The following is a 20,107-nucleotide window of genomic DNA, read 5'->3' on the forward strand; positions in this document are numbered from 1 at the left end:
CATTGTCAGTGACTGGTGCTTTTGTGAGTGAGATTATGTCTTGGAATAAGAGGTAAGTATGATTTTTATTTACTGCAAATTATAATACAATTTGTTTAAATTATGGTTGATTATAATGTTAAAGTACTGATATTTATGTTAATGGTTATCTACAAAATGCAATTCTTATTTTTGTGGCTCCAAATACAGTTTTAATTTTGTGTTGCATATATGTCATGCTAGGCAAAACAGTGAAAATAACGATTCTTTCTCTTTAGAGGTCCATCTCTCCATGAGATCCTGGCTATTTTGAAGGGGAGGAAGAAGATGCAACAGATATATTTATTGAACCTCCTGAAGCTAAAGTGGATTCGGATGAAGATTTTGGGGGAAGAAATGTCGATAATCTTGGACCAAGGCAACTCCAGGCTGGTGCAGAAGTGGTTTTAGCAAGTAAAAACATGTTAGGTAGTGAACCTGAGATTAATTTCTGTCCTAATGATAAACTAGATGAACAGGAAAAGTCACAGATCTTAAAAACTGTAATCAGAGATTGGAAAAAAGACGATCTGCGTAGTGTTAGTTCTGTATTTCCTGAGAGTGATTACAGTTAATACAGAAACTTGTCTCCAGTTCAGCGCTTCGAATTATTTTGGAACGACGAAGTAATTGAATTTCTTTTCACTGAATCGACGAAGTACGCTTTGTTCAAGAACTGCTCAGATCCAAAAATAACATATGAAGAGATAAAGGTTTTCTAGGAATTCTAATTCTTTCTGGCTAAAGTCCTTTACCTACCAGAAGAAATTACTGGGATTCTGGATTGGACATGAGAAATGAAATAGTCCACAGCACGATGAGAAGAGACAGGTTTGAAACAATTATGCGATTCATTCAATTGTGTGACAACGCAAAAATAGATACTAATGACAGAATGTGGAAACTTCATCCAATAATAGTGCAATAGTTGCGCACTGGTTAGCTGTAATTCAAATTGTGAATATATTTCTGAATGAATGTTTGTTATTTATTTTTCCGTCACCCTGTTCACTGTTATAAGTTATGTTCTACAAGGAACGCACGCGATTGGAAGCGGCAATCTGTAATTTATTTTACCTTAATTACTACTTCAATTTTGTTTCACAATTTAAAGGTATATATGGGTGCAAACACGGAATACATGGGAATAATGCAGCTGCTCAGAGACAGGTATGGGGGAGGCATTGAGGCCAGGCCTCGGCTCTTCGACCCTTGCCCTCATTGCCTCCGCCTACCTGGTGCTGAAAAAAATAATAGTGTAGTCTGTCTAGTAAGCAGGAGGTCCAGGTTCGAAGCCCAGTCGGTCACAAATTTTCATCTGCCGTCGTTTCTGTATTTCAACGCGCTGTGACAGTGTGGAAGTCGGTCCTTCGATATTTAAGATGCAATTGTTTTTTGAGGCAATAGAGATGATTTGCGAACGTTTTTCTTGACACCAATGTAACGGGACTTCAATGGCATCCAACCCTTAGTCATTGCTTTGTGCCGGCACTAACCCATGTCATATACAGGGTGTTACAAAAAGGTAGGGCCAAACTTTCAGGAAACATTCCTCACACATAAATGAAGAAAAGATGTTACGTGGACATGTGTCCGGAAATACTTAATTTCCATGTTAGAGCTCATTTTAGTTTCCTCCTCCTACGCTCAATGGAGCACGTTATCATGATTTCATACAGGATACTCTACCTGTGCTGCTAGAACATGTGCCTTTACAAGTACGACACAACATGTGGTTCATGCGCGATGGAGCTCTTACACATTTCAGTCGAAGTGTTCATACGCTTCCCAACAACAGATTCGGTGACCGATGGATTGGTAGAGGTGGACTAATACCATGGCCTCCACGCTCTCCTGACCTCAACCCTCTTGACTTTCACTTATGGGGGCATTTGAACCCCGCAACCCCGGTACCAAATGTAGAGAATCTTCGTGCTCGTATTGTGGACGGCTGTGATACAATACGCCATTCTCCAGGGCTGCATCAGCACATCAGGGATTCCATGCGACGGAGGGTGGATGCGTGTATCCTCGCTAACGGAGGACATTTTGAACATTTCCTGTAACAAAGTGTTTGAAGTCACGCTGCTACGTTCTGTTGCTGTGTGTTTCCATTCCATTGTTAATGTGATTTGAAGAGAAGTAATAAAATGAGCTCTAACATGGAAAGTAAGCGTTTCCGGACATGTCCACATAACATATTTTCTTTCTTTGTGTGTGAGGAATGTTTCCTGAAAGTTTGGCCGTACCTTTTTGTAACACCCTGTATATGCGAATCAGATTGTAGTTCATATTTAGTCAAATAACGAATGGTCAGTATACAAGTATGCTGGCCGGGGTGGGTGACCGAGCGGTTCTAGGCGCTACCGTCTGGAACCGCGCGACCACTACAGTCACAGGTTCGAATCCTGTCTCGGGCATGGATGTGTCTGATGTCATTGGGTTTTTTTTTCTTTTTTTTTTTTTTTTTTTTTGTTTGTGGTTTGTGGTTTTAGGGCGCAAAACTTCTATGGTCATTAGCGCCCAGCCCGCGACTTAAGACAGTAAAAAACCGAAATTGAAAACCAGCAGCAATGGGAACAAAGTCAGAAAATTGGAGAAACTAAAAATAGAAGAACGCTTAAAAATCTGCTACAGAAAGGGGGTGGTTGTCCCCAAAAAAAGCTTCAAATGACTGACGTCATTGCACTGTCACTAATAAACTGGAGAACGCGGTCGGCTGAGCGCGTGTCATCTGCTAAAATCGACGATAAATCAGGCGATAGCTGTAGACGGGAGCGTAACGGATTAAAATAGGGGCATTCAATTAAAAGGTGTCTTACCGTCCACAGCTGAGAGCAGTGGGGACAGAGTGGGGGAGGATCGCCGCTTAAAAGATGTCGATGGCTAAAACGACAGTGCCGTATCCGGAGTCTAGCTAAAATTACCTCCTCCCGACGACGCGTTCGGGAAGAAGAGGTCCAAGCGCAAGGAAGGGCTTTCACTTCCCGCAATTTATTACGGGGAAGTGCCGACCAATGCGCCTGCCATAAATGAGCAACTTGGCGACATAAACCGCTCCGTATATCGGTGAAGGGAAGCGACTGAATAGCTGGCCGAGGAAGAGAGACTGCAGCCTTGGCCGCTATATCGGCCGCCTCATTCCCACAGATACCAGCGTGTCCCGGGAGCCAGAGGAACGCCACCGAGACGCCCCCCAGGTGGAGCAAGCGCAGACAGTCCTGAATCCGGTGGACCAGAGGGTGCACAGGGTAAAGAGCTTGGAGACTGAGGAGAGAGCTGAGAGAATCTGAGCAGATAACGTACTGTATCCGCTGATGGCGGCGGATGTAGTGGACAGCCTGGAGAACAGCGTAAAGCTCCGCAGTATAAACCGAACATTGGTCGGGAAGCCGAAAGCGATTTGGGGTGTCGCCAACAATATAGGCACTCCCTACACCTAACGATGTTTTCGAGCCGTCGGTGTAAATAAATGTGGCGTCCGTCATTTGTGCACATAGAGCAGCAAATGCCCGACGATAAATAAGTGTAGGGGTACCATCCTTGGGAAATTGACAAAGGTCACGGAGCAGGCAGATCCGGGGACGGAGCCAAGGCGGTGCTGTACCCCAAGTTGTCAAGAAGGTTTTAGGAAAGCGGAAGGAAAGAGAATGGAGCAGTTGACGGAAGCGGACTCCCGGGGGTAGTAGGGAGGAGGAGCGGCCTGCATACCCTACATCAAAGGAGGCGTCGAAAAAAAGGTCGTGGGCTGGATTAGCAGGCATGGAAGACAGATGGCTAGCATAACGACTCAGGAGGACTGCTCGCCGATTGGACAGCGGAGGTTCAGCAGTCTCAGCATAAAGGCTTTCCACAGGGCTAGTGTAAAAAGCTCCAGACACTAAACGTAATCCACGGTGGTGGATAGAATCTAGACGCCGAAGAATAGACGGCCGAGCAGAGGAGTAGACTATGCTTCCATAATCCAATTTCGAGCGCACTAAGGCGCGATAGAGGCGGAGAAGGACCACTCTGTCCGCTCCCCAGGAGGTACCATTCAGGACACGGAGGGTGTTAAGCGATCGCAGACAGCGAGCCGAAAGATAGGAAACGTGGGAGAACCAGCATAGTTTTCTGTCAAACATAAGACCCAAGAATTTAGCGACGTCTGAAAACGGAAGGTTGACAGGACCTAGATGTAAGGAGGGCGGAAGAAACTCCTTACGTCGCCAAAAATTGACACAAACGGTCTTACTGGGTGAGAAACGGAAGCCAGTTTCGATGCTCCACGAGTGGAGGCGATCGAGACATCCTTGAAGACGTCGTTCAAGAAGGCTGGTCCGTTGAGCGCTGTAGTAGATCGCAAAATCGTCCACAAAGAGGGAGCCCGAGACATCATGAGGGAGACAATCCATAATTGGATTTATGGCGATGGCAAACAGTACAACACTCAGCACGGAACCCTGGGGTACCCCGTTTTCTTGGGAGAAAGTACGGGAGAGAGTAGTGTTCACCCGCACCCTAAATGTGCGCTCTGCCATAAATTCGCGAAGAAAAAGGGGCAGCCGGCCTCGAAAGCCCCAAGAGAACAGTGTGCGGAGGATGCCTGTCCTCCAACAGGTATCGTATGCTCTCTCCAGATCAAAAAATATTGCTACCGTTTGGCGTTTCCGGAGAAAATTGTTCATGATGTAAGTGGAGAGAGCAACAAGATGGTCAACTGCAGAATGATGCTTTCGGAATCCGCATTGGGCAGGTGTTAAAAGACTGCGGGATTCCAGCCACCAAGCTAAACGGTAATTCACCATACGCTCCAAAACCTTACAGACACTACTCATGAGAGAAATGGGACGATAGCTAGAGGGGAGATGTTTGTCCTTTCCAGGTTTCGGAACGGGAACGACAATAGCTTCCCGCCACCGTCTGGGAAAGGTACTGTCGGTCCAAATTCGATTATAAAGGCGAAGGAGGTAACGCAGACTATGGGTTGATAAATGCAGCAACATCTGGACATGGATTCCATCCGGTCCTGGGGCGGAGGAGCGAGAAGAAGAGAGGGCATGTTGGAGTTCCCGCATGGAGAAAACAGTATTGTAGCTTTCGTGATTTGGAGAGGAGAAAGCAAGATGTCGCACTTCTGCTGCACGTTTCTTCGGGAGAAACGCTGGCGGGTAATTTGAAGAGCTCGAAATCTCAGCAAAGTGCTGACCCAATGAGTTACAAATTGCGACGGGGTCCACTAAGGTATCATGCGCGACAGTGAGCCCAGAGACCGGGGAGAAACTAGGCGCGCCTGAGAACCGTCGAAGCCGACTCCAAACTTCCGAGGAGGGAGTGAAGGTGTTAAATGAGCTAATAAAGAATTTCCAGCTTGCCTTCTTGCTATCGCGGATGACGCGACGGCATCGCGCACGGAGCTGCTTATAGCGGATACAGTTGGCCAAAGTAGGATGGTGACGGAAATTGCGTAGAGCACGTCGCCGCTCACGTAGTGCGTCACGGCATGCCTCGTTCCACCAAGGAACTGGGGGGCGCCGGGGCAATTCGGAGGTGCGTGGTATTGAACGTTCCGCAGCTGTAAGAATAACGTCGGTAATATGTGTGACCTCATCGTCGACGCTGGGAAAGCGACGGTCATCGAATGTCGCGAGAGACGAAAAAAGTGTCCAATCGGCTTGGGCAAATTTCCAGCGTCGCGAGCGCATATATGGCAGTGGAGACTGCAGTCTAAGGACACATGGAAAGTGGTCACTCGAGTGTGTATCATCAAGGGCGAACCATTCGAAGCGCCGAGCTAGGGGAACAGTACTGACCGCAAGGTCCAAATGAGATAAATTTGTCGTGGAGGCAGACAAAAATGTGGGGACCCCAGTGTTGAGGCAAACTAGATCCGCTTGGTGGAAGACGTCTAGCAATAGAGAGCCACGTGGACAAGGATGAGGAGATCCCCAAAGCGGGTGGTGGGCATTGAGAGGAGGAGGAGGAGATTAGTGTTTAACGTCCCGTCGACAACGAGGTCATTAGAGACGGAGCGCAAGCTCGGGGGAGGGAAGGATCGGGAAGGAAATCGGCCGTGCCCTTTCAAAGGAACCATCCCGGCATTTGCCTGAACCGATTTAGGGAAATCACGGAAAACCTAAATCAGGATGGCCGGAGACGGGATTGAACGGTGGGCATTGAAGTCCCCAACCAGCAAATAGGGGGGTGGAAGCTGACCAAGAAGATGAAGGAGATCAGCTCGTGCCATTGGTGTGGATGATGGAATGTATACAGTACAAAGAGAGAACGTGTATCCAGAAAGGGAAAGACGGACAGCGACAGCTTGGAAGGAAGTGTTTAAGTGGATTGGGTGATAATGGAGAGTATCATGGAGAAGAATCATGAGTCCTCCATGGGCTGGAGTGCCTTCAACAGAGGGGAGGTCATATCGGACGGACTGAAAGTGAGGGAGAACAAAGCGGTCATGGGGACGCAGCTTTGTTTCCTGAAGACAGAAGATGACCGGCGAGTAGGAGCGTAAGAGGACCGACAATTCATCCCGATTGGCTCGAATGCCGCGGATATTCCAGTGGATAATGGACATGGGGTGAAAAGAAAATGGAGGAATGTGACCAAAGTTGCTGTCAACTCAAAGACTGCTCGGAGCTAGCAACCGACAGCATGGAATGGCATTCAGCCGAAGGCAGAAGATCCTGATCCATAGGTTGGTCAGGAGCAGTCCCTGCCACCAGCGATCGGCCGGTTGACCGGCCACCAGCAGTGCGCCTCGGCGACACAGAAGATGGCCGAGGGCGATTTCCGCCAGGTGGTGCTGTAGAGGGGGCACGCCTTGGCGGAGAAGGAGAGGAACTGGGTTTCTTTGTAGCCTTCTTGGAAGAATGTGGTTTACATGAAGAAGGAACCGATGGTTGTGAAGTTGCGGTACGTAAAAACTCTTCACGAGTATGCTCTTTTTTCGAAGACTTGGCGTCCGACTTTTGGGCTCGAGATGTAGCAGAACCCGACGAAGGGTGAGCCATAGAGTGGGCAGGCGAAAGTGGTGAGGTTGAACGAGCGATCTTTGCGCTGGCCAATCTGACGACCGTGGTACTAAAGGTGAGGTCGCAAGTCTGCGTGGCCGCCTCCTTTGTTGGCCGAGGAGAAGCAAGGACAGTGCTGTATTTTCCTGTCTGAGGCACGGTGGGCTTGCGACTGGCGAATAATTTTCGAGCAGCAAAGGTCGACACCTCTTCCTTCACTCTTATTTCCTGGATGAGCTTCTCGTCCTTAAAAACGGGGCAATCTCGAGAGGAAGCAGCGTGGTCACCCATACAGTTGATGCAGCGAGGGGATGGAGGTGGACAAGCACCCTCATGGGCATCCTTGCCACACGTAACACATTTGGCTGGATTGGAACAGGACTGGCTGGTGTGATTGAACCGCTGACATCGATAGCAACGCATAGGGTTTGGGACGTAAGGGCGAACGGAAATTATCTCATAGCCTGCTTTGATTTTCGATGGGAGTTGAACTGTGTCAAATGTCAAGAAGACAGTGCGGGTTGGAATGATGTTGGTGTCAACCCGTTTCATTACTCTATGAACTGCCGTTACGCCCTGGTCAGACAGATAGTGCTGAATTTCTTCGTCAGACAATCCATCGAGGGAGCGTGTATAAACGACTCCACGCGAGGAATTTAAGGTACGGTGCTGTTCCACCCGGACAGGGAAGGTGTGGAGCAGAGAAGTACGCAGCAATTTTTGTGCCTGGAGGGCACTGTGTGTTTCTAATAACAGGGTGCCATTCCGTAATCTGGAACAAGACTTTACAGGACCTGCTATTGCGTCGACACCTTTCTGAATAATGAAAGGGTTGACCGTGGAGAAGTTGTGACCTTCATCAGACCGAGAAACAACAAGGAACTGTGGCAACAATGGAAGAATCGTCTGTGGCTGAGACTCAGTATACTTACGTTTGTGAGCAGACTTAGTGGAACGTGAGGAAACCATTGCGGAAGAATCCCCCATGATTACCGGCGTCTCCGATGGCGCGCTCCTCCCTTGTGGGGGCCCTCTCTGAGGGCACTCCCGCCTTAGGTGATTGTTCACACCTCAGGTCACACCTCCCGACAAACGGGCGGAGGGACCAATCGGCATTTTCGGAAGGTATCAGCTCGGGTAATCACCCCTCCCTGGGCCTGGCCGTTACCAGGGGGTACGTACGTGTCCTACCTGTCTACCCGGGGCGGGGAATTACGCGTTACCCCGTCACCGGCTACGCACAAAGGGCGTGGGTCGGCCTTCAGACACGCTCAGGGAGGAAGAAAGAGAAAGGGAAAGGAAGGAAGAGAGGTCTCAAACGCCGCAGCGGAGAAAAGGGAAAGCGAAGAGGTAAGGAAAAGAGAAGGACAAAGGAAGGAAGAAGACAGAGAAGGACAAAGGAAGGAAGAAGACATAAAAGCAAGGAAGGCAAAGAATGCAGTACATTTACGAGCGTCCGTCTCCGGACGTAGGCACAAACCATACTCCCAGATGGGGAGAAAGGGAAGGAAAGAGCCAGAGGTGAGGGGAGGAGGGGCGAAGATAGGGATGGGGAAGGATGCGGAATGGGAAGGTATGCAGCCCGGAAAGGAAGGAAGGCCACATTAGCTCGGGGTCCCGTGCTCGCTACGCACGTATCCACAAAAGAGTTGTGGACCCCCTGGGGGGTGATGTCATTGGGTTAGCTAGGTTTAAGTAGTTCTAAGTTATTGACTGGCTGCATCCGATTAGAACGATCTGGTTTCGAAATGAAATTACAGAAATCGGATAATTTGAACGTCTGTATTGCAACAATGCTGCGCACATAAAGCACCATATCGGATTTGCTGATGACATAATGACAATAATAATAATAGTAAAAATCCCGTGGGGCCGATAGGGGAAACCCTCCCCCATATGAGTGGTACTGAGGAAATCAAATACTTGGGGTGAACCAAATACTAACACAGTCCTGAACGGCTACTCAATCCATTGAACTCAAAATCCAGACACGTCTGAGTGAAAACCACCGCTACTCTGGTCACCGTCTGTTAGCTCAAGGAGCTCGGCTGAAAATATTTGCTTCCAAAGGCTTCAACACCCTCTGGTTCTGTCTACCTGCCTTCTTTGGAAGAAGAATATTACACTATTCTCGATGCCTGAGGATATTTCGTGCATCTCATATCTTGCACCATGCTCAAATCATTTTTGTTTTTCTGATAAAATTATCATCCTTATTAGTCTTGTCCAGAGATATAAATGAGAGACTATTTTACATCTGAACAGAGAGCACACCACCGACGCAGGTATGCAGTCAGCTGATGTGAAGCCCATTTTTGACGTTGCTGACAACATGGAGGGTGCCTCCAGCTTGGCTTCAGTCTCCACACTATCGGGGCATAGCCAAGAAATTGCTGCCAATCTTCATGTGATCTACAAGCCACACTGGTGGTACCACATGATGTGCTGGGGCTGCATATAAGGCCAGCGTAAGTCAGCTAATGACACTTAGTCTTCTATTCTCACCGTGCTCCATCTGCCTGAAGTTCTGAACACCATTACTGACATCACTGTGACCTGAACACTGCTTATCAATTACTCTTTGCACTAATAGGAGATTGCTGTGAATCTGACTCTGCCCAGATTGTCTTACAGACAACCCGCCAAAATTACAAGTGAGTAATACGCCTAAACTCTTCTTAGGATTTCTGACAGACTGTGCATACAATTTTGCTGTGTACTGTAGTAAGCAAATAATAAATGCTTCTTTACATAAAACACACAGGAGAGCTGCAGATTCTTCCAGCTATCAGCTGGTTGCAGTACCAAAATAGTAATGCCATGTTGGCTAATGTTACAAGGCCAAATCAGTAAATTAGTCAACTGTTGCCACTGAAAATGCTGCCCCCTGTCTTCAGGAACCAAAAATTAGGATCAGATGCCCCTCTTGCACCTCTGGTATTGCCATCTATATCAAGGCACGAAAGACATCCTATTCCTAGCAAAGTCCGTGATTCATGAGTATAGTCCATTACAATGAGATTACAGGATGAGGTCCTTTATGTAGTCACTGCATTTAATTAGTAATGCACTTCTTTCTAATTCTTATCAAGTATTGGAGTTTCTATTTGCAGTTATTCTATTTCATCTTTAAGACACATGATCAATTTCTGCGAATAATTTTGTACTTTGTCAATGAAAATCAGTATATACAGAACAACAGAGTAATAATTCTGTAACAGTCAAATATTTTGGACAATGTACTCTGGACTACCAATGTTCCTTTCAAAAACCAATCTTTAACCAATACAAGATTTTTTTTCTTTTTATTTATTCTTGGTGACCAGTCTACAGCAACCCACCTTCAGACCAAAATGTCTTAAGGTTGTATAACTGAAACAAGTTACAAATAATATATAAAAAAGTGACTTAGGGTGTTCCAAGTTTATTTTTGATAATCAGTTGCTGTAGTTCAGCACAAACTACACCTAAAATTCTAGTGTTACTTGTTTTGTATCTGTGATTGAAATTGAAAACATGGACCAATTCGATTCTGGTGATAAAGAATGTGTGGGATTACGGATGGGAATCCTCCACATCACTCACTACATACAATTCTGTAACTTTAACACACACACACACACACACACACACACACACACACACACACACACACACGTCCCTCACAACAATGACATAGGACCTTTCACTCTTTCTGATGATGGGATTCTATATCAGAATCCAAACAGGTGCTGAGAATTAATGGGACACAAAGTAGTATTTATTGTCTTACTTCTGCTAATGAAACAACCTTAATAATTACACCACAGGTATTTATCTTACAGCCTTTCACAAGAACACGGCAAGTGCCCTCACCCAATTTCTCAGGAACTATGCCCAGTGAAAGAGGAGTCAGGACAAGTGAACATATCTCAGGTTATCCATAGACACACTACCATCTCCGAAAAAAATGATTGTCAAAGTTTTAAAGGTATTTTGAAGTACTTTATATGCTTCTAACTGCATGATATCCTCAGACGAAATAGTGGCTCAATGGCTAGTGTCATAGTTTCTTAATTTTGCGCCTTTTGTTCGGAACCCGATTATTGTTTTTATTTAGTTTATTTTTATTGTTTTCATGTATCTACCCATATCTATTGAAGGTTACTACACAAATATTTCTCGTCAGATTAGGGGATACAAGTAAGTTATATATTAATTTTAAACCTATAACTAGATTTCACAAAAAGTGTCACACATTTATTACATATTATTTGTGTGTAAGGGGTTACACTATTTTTAAATTCATATTCCGATATTTCATTTTCATATCAATTCTTATGTCTCAATCATATGTTTATTCTTCAGGAAGATTTGGTGCATTCCCTTGGATGATACCAATTGTAGGAACATACGAAACACAGATATTCCAAACACCACAAGCATCACACGAAGACCGGTTTGCCATATTGACATTTCTTCATGTGAATCTCACTTGGGAAAGAAACATCGTTAACACTAGTGAAGATCTTGCATTATGGCAATAATTTCGCAGCAAATCACACATACCGTGTCACTTTTCCGGAAACTGGTGTTTGTAATTGATTATGAATCAAGATACACTACAGGAATTTCACCGAAAACCACTTTAAATACTTTTCTCTTTTTTGTTGAAATTCATTTGTCTGACTTAAAAATTAGTAGACGAATAAGGACTATGTTATATAAATACACACTGAAAAACGTTAGTGTAGTAATCTTGCTTCAGACATGGGTATACAAATGAAAACAAAAATAAAACTAATAATTGGGTATTGAACACAGGGCGCAAAATTAAAGAGCCACGACACTAATCACTGAGCCACCATTTTGTCTGCAGATATCCCAAAGTAAACAGCATTTAAAGTATGTGGAAAACACTCCAAAAACTTTGGCCATCATTTTTTCAGAAACGATTGAGTATTTATGGTAAGTCTACATACATGTTCGCTTATTTTGACCCCTCTTCCACAGAGCGAAGTTGCTGGGAAATCGTGTTATGGTTGTGTTCTCGTTGTCAGTAATGGAAGTAATTAGGCATAAACCAGATCAAACAATGTAGTGTGTAACTAAACCACTAATTGTACATTAATATAAAACTAACAAAATACATAATGGTACAATAGGTGTCCTCACCAAACAAAATGAGATGTTACAGCTGGCAGAAAACTTTAACAACATCTTTAGCAGTCTTCCCCCCATACAAGCAGAGCAGAGAAAGAGAAAGGATAACTAATACGCTTCTTGAGCAGACTGTTCATCCCCTTCCTACCCTCGCCATTTCTCTTCTCCCCGCCTGTTCCCGCTCACCTTCCCAATAGATTAATAGTTGTTAATTAAATCTGCCAACATTTCATGGTATTTGATGAATACACCCATTCCATGAGAATTTACTCATTTCTCAAAAAATTTAATATTTTGATATACCAGTAGCAGTGTCCCTCTCTTTCAACAGCTTTTGTAGGATCGGTAGCTCCTGGCTTCTTATCATCATCTTTTGAAACAACCGCCACAGCTGTCTCCGTTCCTGAATCACTAACTTTGCACCTTTTCTCTTCAGTGGCCAGGTTTTTGAAACTGTCCTCACTGTCACTGTTTAAAAACAAAACAAAGTAATGTTATGTATCTTAACGCCTAAAATGTAATACACAAGCTCGAGATGTAAACAACAAAATACATACAATAATATTTCATAAATCAACAATCAACAAGATTGTGCACTGTGAAGGAAAAGGAGGGAGGGGAGAGGGAGAAGGCTGTAATTATGTGTTCAGTTTCCAAACCAATCTTCTGTCCTAATATAAATACCAAATACCTGGAATGTCATTAGAGAATAAGGGGCACAGCTGTTTTCCAAGATATTTCAACAACAAAATAACCCAGTCTCAATATTCATCCAAAAATACCTAAATTTTATAATTATAATCCACCATCAACTAGTTCTCTGTGATGTAACCACTTCAATGTTTTTGATACACTAACATTTTAATTCTTGTATACTGTTACAGCCATTTTTATTTTTTATTGCATACAGGCCCAAACTTCTAGCACTATACTGTGCAGTTTCTTGCATTCCATTCACCGTCACCACCATTATTTCCAATGAAAAAGAACAGTGGTGGCAACTTGACAATTTTGAGATAAGAACAACCAACAACCTTTTTTTTCCCTGTCACAATCTGAAACCTATAAAATTGTAACATCGTAGCTGGGCAACTGTATGCTGTCACAGCTGTTGTCATGAACGTGTAGTACAAAGCCATTAATCAACAAATGATATGACGTAGTGAGTACACAGATAAAAACTGGTTCTCCCAGGACCATTGTTGGCAGTGAATGTGATAAGTGCAAGATTTTTGATGATAACTAATGAAAAGCTTGATATTCTAATCCAACTTTTTTGGCTGCACATTCTTTAAGGGCAGCCCAATTTCAGAAAATAACTAAACAATTGTGTGAAAAATGTGACTAACAATTTTTTGGCTGCCCTCTCTAACAGCATTAATTATAAGGATTATTGTCCACAAAAAGTACTAATTTTGCACAACTACGTTTACTTGCAACAATCTGAATCCTTCAGTATGTAGCAATTTTGAACTACTTCAAGGAGATTAAAACTGTGTGTCAGAGCAAGACTCAAGCTCAGGACCTTTGCCTTTCACAGGCAAATGCTCTGCAAGTGCACTCCACTGCAGAGTGGAAACTTCATTTGGGATACTTCCACAAGGTCTACAATCAGCGTGAGTGCCAGGCCACCCCCTCCCCCCAAACACACTCACAGAACTGTAATTTGATAAGACTTGTAATCTACTGAAAGTCGCAACTGTAAAACAATAATCAAATAAAGACATGAATTGCCAGAGAGCTCCAAGGTCAAGACAGAAATTAGTCATGAGAATAGCTTACTGCATATTCTCTTCAACTGTCTGCTGGGCAGGTTTATTTGGAAATGGATGGGAACACACACTGACAACAATGAACACACCAATACTCACTATATTGGTATTTCCTGTTTGTGTCTCATTCTTAGTAGTGGATATGGAAAAAGCAACACTTCAACCATCCCCTCTCAACAATGCAGTTATTACAATTAGTTTCATAAAAATTACACGAACCAAGTTCCTAACCAACATCAAAAAAAATTGCTGCCTTGTCTCCCTAGAGGACATGTACAAAAGGCCACTTCATAAAATATCTTGGAGAATGGCTTAGTTGATCAACAGCAAGGACTTTGCAAACAGCAGTAGAGGGAACAAAACTGGAAATGATCATTTCGATAGCTGAAAGAACTTATACAAATCTATGTCAAATTTCAAGTTTTTACACTATTGAGTACTGTGGCAAGAACATTTACACTGAATGCCTCAGAGAATGGCCAAACATATCCCAAAAACAGTTAACTAAAAAACTACCTGAAAGATAATGAAAAAATTATGAGTACTATTCCAAGCACAAGGAATTTTATTTTGAAATCTTGCTGTATTGTGTATTCAAATCGCTGTTTCACTTTTCTAAGATGACTTAAAGAATTTTATTAAAAGGTCTTAACCAATGCAAAAGTATTTACAACTTTTCTGTTCCAATAAGAATACTTTATCATTATATTATTTGTTTGTTACCATTTATGGAAAATTTCACAGTGATTGCACAAGTCACTAACATGAAGTACATATAATACATTGCTGGCCACTAAAATTGCCATACCACGAAGATGGCATGTAGCAAACATAAGACTGTCTCACTTGGATACGCAAGCAATTAATATTTCAGTGCAACTGCACAAAGTGGGTACAAGCGGTGTCATCTACATTCTGTATATGAGATATTTCAGTCTTTGCATCAAACGTCTACGGGTGATAGATCACGTAATGGTGAATGTTTTTTGTTAAATACACAATGTTTGCTGATGCTTGCTGGAGAAGCTACGCTTTAGTAGCTGATGGTCCTGGGGTGATAAGATTCCACTAAGCTAGCAGTGTCTGCTAACTAGGTGTGCTGTATACCACCTACCTCAGGAAAAATGGTGATTTTCAACACCACCACCTTAAGAAAGAGTGTTTCAAAGAAAGAAAAAAAAAATTTGAGAAGTTAATTAGGAAGTTCAGTTTTGGTCATTCTATCACCTTTCACATGGAGCAGATGGCTGGATTATGTGTAACACACATTGCATACACATGCCACAAAGGGCCTACACGCCCTGTGCCTCTAGTGGCATAACCCACAATAAAAGAAACCTAGTTTCAACAGGCAGTGTCAGCAAACATTTTGTCTGTAATGTAAGCCATTCCCAATTACATGATCTATCACCTCTTAGAAGTTTCATGCAAAGACTTTGAAACACACTGAATAAGGAAAGATTACACAACAGGTTTCTCATTCAGAAGTTTAAGTCAAATATGTTAGTGCAAAGATCATGTAAGAAGGAGAAACATTTGCCTGTGCATGTCTGAATTTGGCAGCGGCAGGATTGCGGCCTATCAAAACAGTCATTTATAATTCCATAATGCTGTTGCTCACTTAGGTCAGGACCCTGTAACTGTCGTGAAAATATGTTATCATCAGCCACTATGACTGATGAACTTTGGCATGAAGTTAAAGCAGCATAGAATAATGTATTGCATCTGTCGCCCAAGCCCAGTTCAACTCAATTTCCAGCCGGTTTAGAGCCACTGTTGCTGCCTGAAATGGCAACTATGTGTACAAAATTTCACACACTGCATACTTCCAAACCACATGTTTTCTTCCTTCTATACTGCACCTGCACAACGAGTAAAGTTTCACTATCATTCCTGGTGTTGAAATTTTAATGGCCAACAGAGTATTAAAAGGTATGGGCTTAATGAGGTATTCAATAACATAATGCAGTAATTCACACAAACATGTTTTACCATTATTTCATTCAACTTGGGTGCTTTATTTACTTAAATACATAACCCTCAGCACACAATGAAATGGTACTTCGCATACTGCAGTGCAGTTTTTCACTTGTCGAAAAACAAATTTTGAAGAATGATATTTTGAAAGCACCAAAGTGGCTGCTAGTGATATTTTACTTTGGTATAAGCTTTGGTCTAGAAAACGTGGCACACACACTTTTTCCCCCTCACTGTCCCCTTTTAAGGCAGTGTTTGAAAGATTACCATCATGACACACTAAGCTCTTACAAATTCACCTACTGTGTTTTAATGTTGTGTTTTTCTCATATTTCAACTGTCATATCATGTTCTATTTAGTCTCCACCATCAACAGTAATGTACCCTGTTGACATTTATGTTTGTATATTATCGAGATTCATGTTTTCAACATTGTTGCACAGTGCATTAGCAAGAGGAATCTCGAGAAAAGTTCGATAAACCAAGTTCTCTTCAAGAAATCTGTGAAGATGAACCCACGTTTTCTCTTGTTATTCACAGAAACCACTTTCTTGGGTGTTGTAGGTTCACATCTTCAAGTGAACTTGCAATCCTTAGAAATCCTGAAATTAAAACAATATCAGCGAGGATAACTCAAGTTCGGGTGTTTAGTGTGCAGACAAACACTGCAACAGTCAAAATGCTGCCCCACTGTGAATAGTGTTCCTGGATACAGGACTGCTGTTCACAAACAGCTTGAAGCCGTTCTCACTGTTGTCAAGCTGTAGGAAGCTGTTTTGAATGGGTGTGTTGGCTGAAATGCAATGAGTTATGTAGCACAGAACCAAAGGTATCCAAGGTACTGTACTCTCCAATGGGTACTGCCTTCTATGCAGCAAGCACAGCATGTATCACCACTCTTCCACTTGACTGTTAGTTGTGTGTCGATGGTACATCTCAAGATGTCCTGTACAAGAGAAGCAGACGCCAAAGAGAACATCCCTCACCCCAACGAACAAGTCTCAGGTGTTGTCTTCCATTTAAAATGAGCCAGTGAGACTCACTTCACCTGCTGGGAAGCCTGGTGCTATCCTTGTCACAGTAAACTGAACACAGAATGGTAGGGGTTGTTAAACAGAGGATTTTCAATTATATAGCAAATAACAGTAACTCTTAGGGTACGTGCAGCAAGGGACAGGACCCAAAAGGCACCTGCCGCAAGTCGGAAGCCAAAAAATGATGTATGAGATCCAACATCTGATATGCTGAAAGCAATGCCGAGTCATATGCCACACTCTCATAATCAGTACGGGACAGTGTAGGAGCTCTGTAAAGCCGCAATTGTGTAATGTGGTCTGCACCTCAGCTGGTGTTAGTTTGTTGGTTGGTTGGTTGATTGGGGTTGAAGGGACCAAACATCAAGGTCATCAGTCCCTTGTTTCAAAGGTGGTCCATTTGGACAGATTTACACCTCAGAAGAGTCACAATGATAAAAGGTAAAAGGCTAAAAAAAACGTAAAAGTGCAGTCGCGTTGCCAATGGTGAAAACAAAAGGAGGGAAGTCAGCAAGTTGGCAACCCCAAGACTATGCTAGATGCAGGAAATATCCCATCTCTGATGCAGTACAGGCAAGACCAGCTGCTATTCAAAAGCATTCAACGCCTAGAATGTAAAAGTGCATAATGTAAAAGGAGACTAACCAAATGTAAAAAGCGATAAATGTAAAAGGGAGAGAAAAGAGGATCTTGGACAGGGACGGGAGTTAGGAATCTCCAAACACACCTTACAGTGGGAGACACCCCAACTCTCACCGCCCTGTCCCTACTTCAGAGGGAGATTAAAAACCTTAGAACTGAAAATAAAAACCACTTTGACGGAGGAAACTGAGAACCAGTTCAACCATCCGGGAATCGTCTGCCAATATCAAAGATAGAGTGTGGGGAAGTCCGTACTTAGTACGCAGAGTCAAAAGAAGGGGGCATTCCACCAAAATGTGGGCTACTGACTGGAGGCTTCACAACCACAAAGTGGGGGTGGCTCATTACACAAAAGAAAACCATGGGTCAGCCTGGTATGGCCAATGCAGAGACGACACAGGGTGGTCGAGTCTTTTTGAGAGAGGCGGGAGGAAGAACACCACGGGACAGGTGTCACCTTAAGCGCACGAAGTTTATTAAACAGGGAGGTAGCCTCCCAAGAGTTGGCCCATGATTGTGCGAAGTGGGATTTGATATGAAGCCGTAAATCTGCCGCAGGAGGGGGTTACAGAGAAGGGGGAGGTAAGTGACTGCACCCCCAGCCAAACGATCAGCAAGCTCATTACCTGGGATACCCACATGGCCAGGGACCCAAAGGAAGTCAACGGAACAAGCGGCACGGTGAAGATCAGCGAGATGGTCATGGATGGCCGAAATCAAGGGATGGCGGGAAGAACACCAATCAACAGCCTGAAGGCCACTCATTGAGTCCGTACATAACAAAACACGGTTGAGTTGAGACTGGTTAATAAAGATAAGGGCCTGGGAAATTGCCATCAATTCCACAGTAAACACCCCATATGCAGTTGGCAGGAGATGATTTTCCATGCCAGCAGAGGACGTGAAGGCATATCCCATATGATCAGCAGATTTATAGCTATCAGTGTAAAAAACAACAGCATCCCAAAAACTCCTATAAAAGTTGGCAGAAAAGACAACGAAACAATATTGGGGGAATGAAATCTTTCGGACCTCGGCAGAGAGTCATCTGAATCCGGGGCTGAGGAACTAACCAAGGGGGGTGTTGGGTAGGGAACATGGGAGACAGGGCAAAGAAAGAAGCCGAAAATCATGGTGAAAAGACTCAAGGTGGAGCCCAACCAGTAAACCCGCCCAAGGGCGGGAATCAGGTGGGCGACGTCCTTGGTCTGGGAACAGAATAGAATAGGAAGGATGAGTGGGAGAGGAACAAACAGTGATTGCATAAGAAACCAGAAGCGGGAACCGCCGAACAGAAAGGGGGGGGGGGAGGGGGGGAGGTCCCAGCTTCAACCAGGAGACTATCAACAGGGCTAGTAGGGAAGTCACCAGTGGCCAAACGGATACCACAACAGTGGACTGGATCCAGCAGGCGCAGTGTGGAAGGAGCAGCCGAACAATAAACTTGACAACCATAGTCCAAGCGAGACAGCACTAAAGCCCGATAAAGGCGGAGAAGAGTGGAACGATCTGCATCCCAAGAGGTGTGGGCAAGGAAGCGAAGGACACAAACTTCCCGACAGATTAAAACTGTGTGCCGGACCGAGACTCGAACTCGGGACCTTTGCCTTTCACGGGAAAGTGCTTCTTTCAGGAGTACTAGTTCTGCAGGGATCGCAGGAGAGCTTCTGTAAAGTTTGGAAGGTAGGAGACGAGATACTGGAAGAAGTAAAGCTGTGAGGACGGGGTGAGAGTCGTGCTTGGGTAGCTCAGTTGGTAGAGCACATGCCCACGAAAGGCAAAGGTCCCGAGTTCGAGTCTCTGTCAGGCACACAGTTTTAAGCTGCCAGGAAGTTTCATATCAGCGCACACTCCACTGCCAAGTGAAAATCTCATTCTGGAAGGACACTGAGTTTACAGAAACATCCTATCTTCAGAAATCTGATATGAGGCAGCCAAGTGAGCTGGTTGTCGAAAAGAAGACACAGGAAATGAAATTGTGGGAACACAGGTAAACGTTGTGCATCGAGGTAGAGCTCCAGATTGGTGAGGAACGTAGTATGGTGACAGAAGTGGACCACCCGCGATTTTAAAGGAGAGAACAAACCCGTGTGGGAAGGTCCCATGCAGAGGCACACCATATAGCACCCTGAATTGCCGCTCTGCAGAGGCCATCGAAGAGGAACTAACCCAAATGCAAAAATCATCCACATACAGAGCAGGGGTGACCAAAGGACTGACGGAGGCCACGAGTCCACCTATAGCAATGCGGGAAAGAAGTACACTTAATACAGAATCCTATGGGATGCCATTCTCCTGGGTCCGTGGAGAACTAAAGACAGTACCAATCGAACAGTAACTGGTGGATAAATATCAGGAGGGGGCCCTGAAGACCCCACTCATGAAGTGTAATTAAGATATGATGGCACCAAGCCATGTCATAGGCCTTGCAAGGGTCGAAAAATACTGCAATATGGCAGCGCTGGGAAAAAGCCTGCTGAAGTGCAAATTCCAAGCAAAGTAAATGATCGAAACTTCCTGGCAG

The 20,107-nt window shown here is 44.2% G+C and overlaps 1 protein-coding gene across 2 annotated transcripts in view; it reads right to left on the reverse strand.

Moving 5' to 3' along the window:
• The window catches only part of LOC126184716 (set1/Ash2 histone methyltransferase complex subunit ASH2), a 187,009-nt gene that overhangs the window by 132,514 nt on the left and 34,388 nt on the right, over window positions 1-20,107 (reverse strand). For both annotated transcript variants that reach the window (XM_049927238.1, XM_049927239.1), the window contains exon 2: window positions 12,462-12,626. In XM_049927238.1, coding sequence (XP_049783195.1) covers window positions 12,462-12,626 — 165 coding nt within the window. The remainder of the gene's footprint in view (window positions 1-12,461; window positions 12,627-20,107) is intronic.

Source organism: Schistocerca cancellata, chromosome 4 (assembly GCF_023864275.1).
Source record: "Schistocerca cancellata isolate TAMUIC-IGC-003103 chromosome 4, iqSchCanc2.1, whole genome shotgun sequence".
Classification (NCBI taxonomy): Eukaryota; Metazoa; Arthropoda; class Insecta; order Orthoptera; family Acrididae; genus Schistocerca; species Schistocerca cancellata.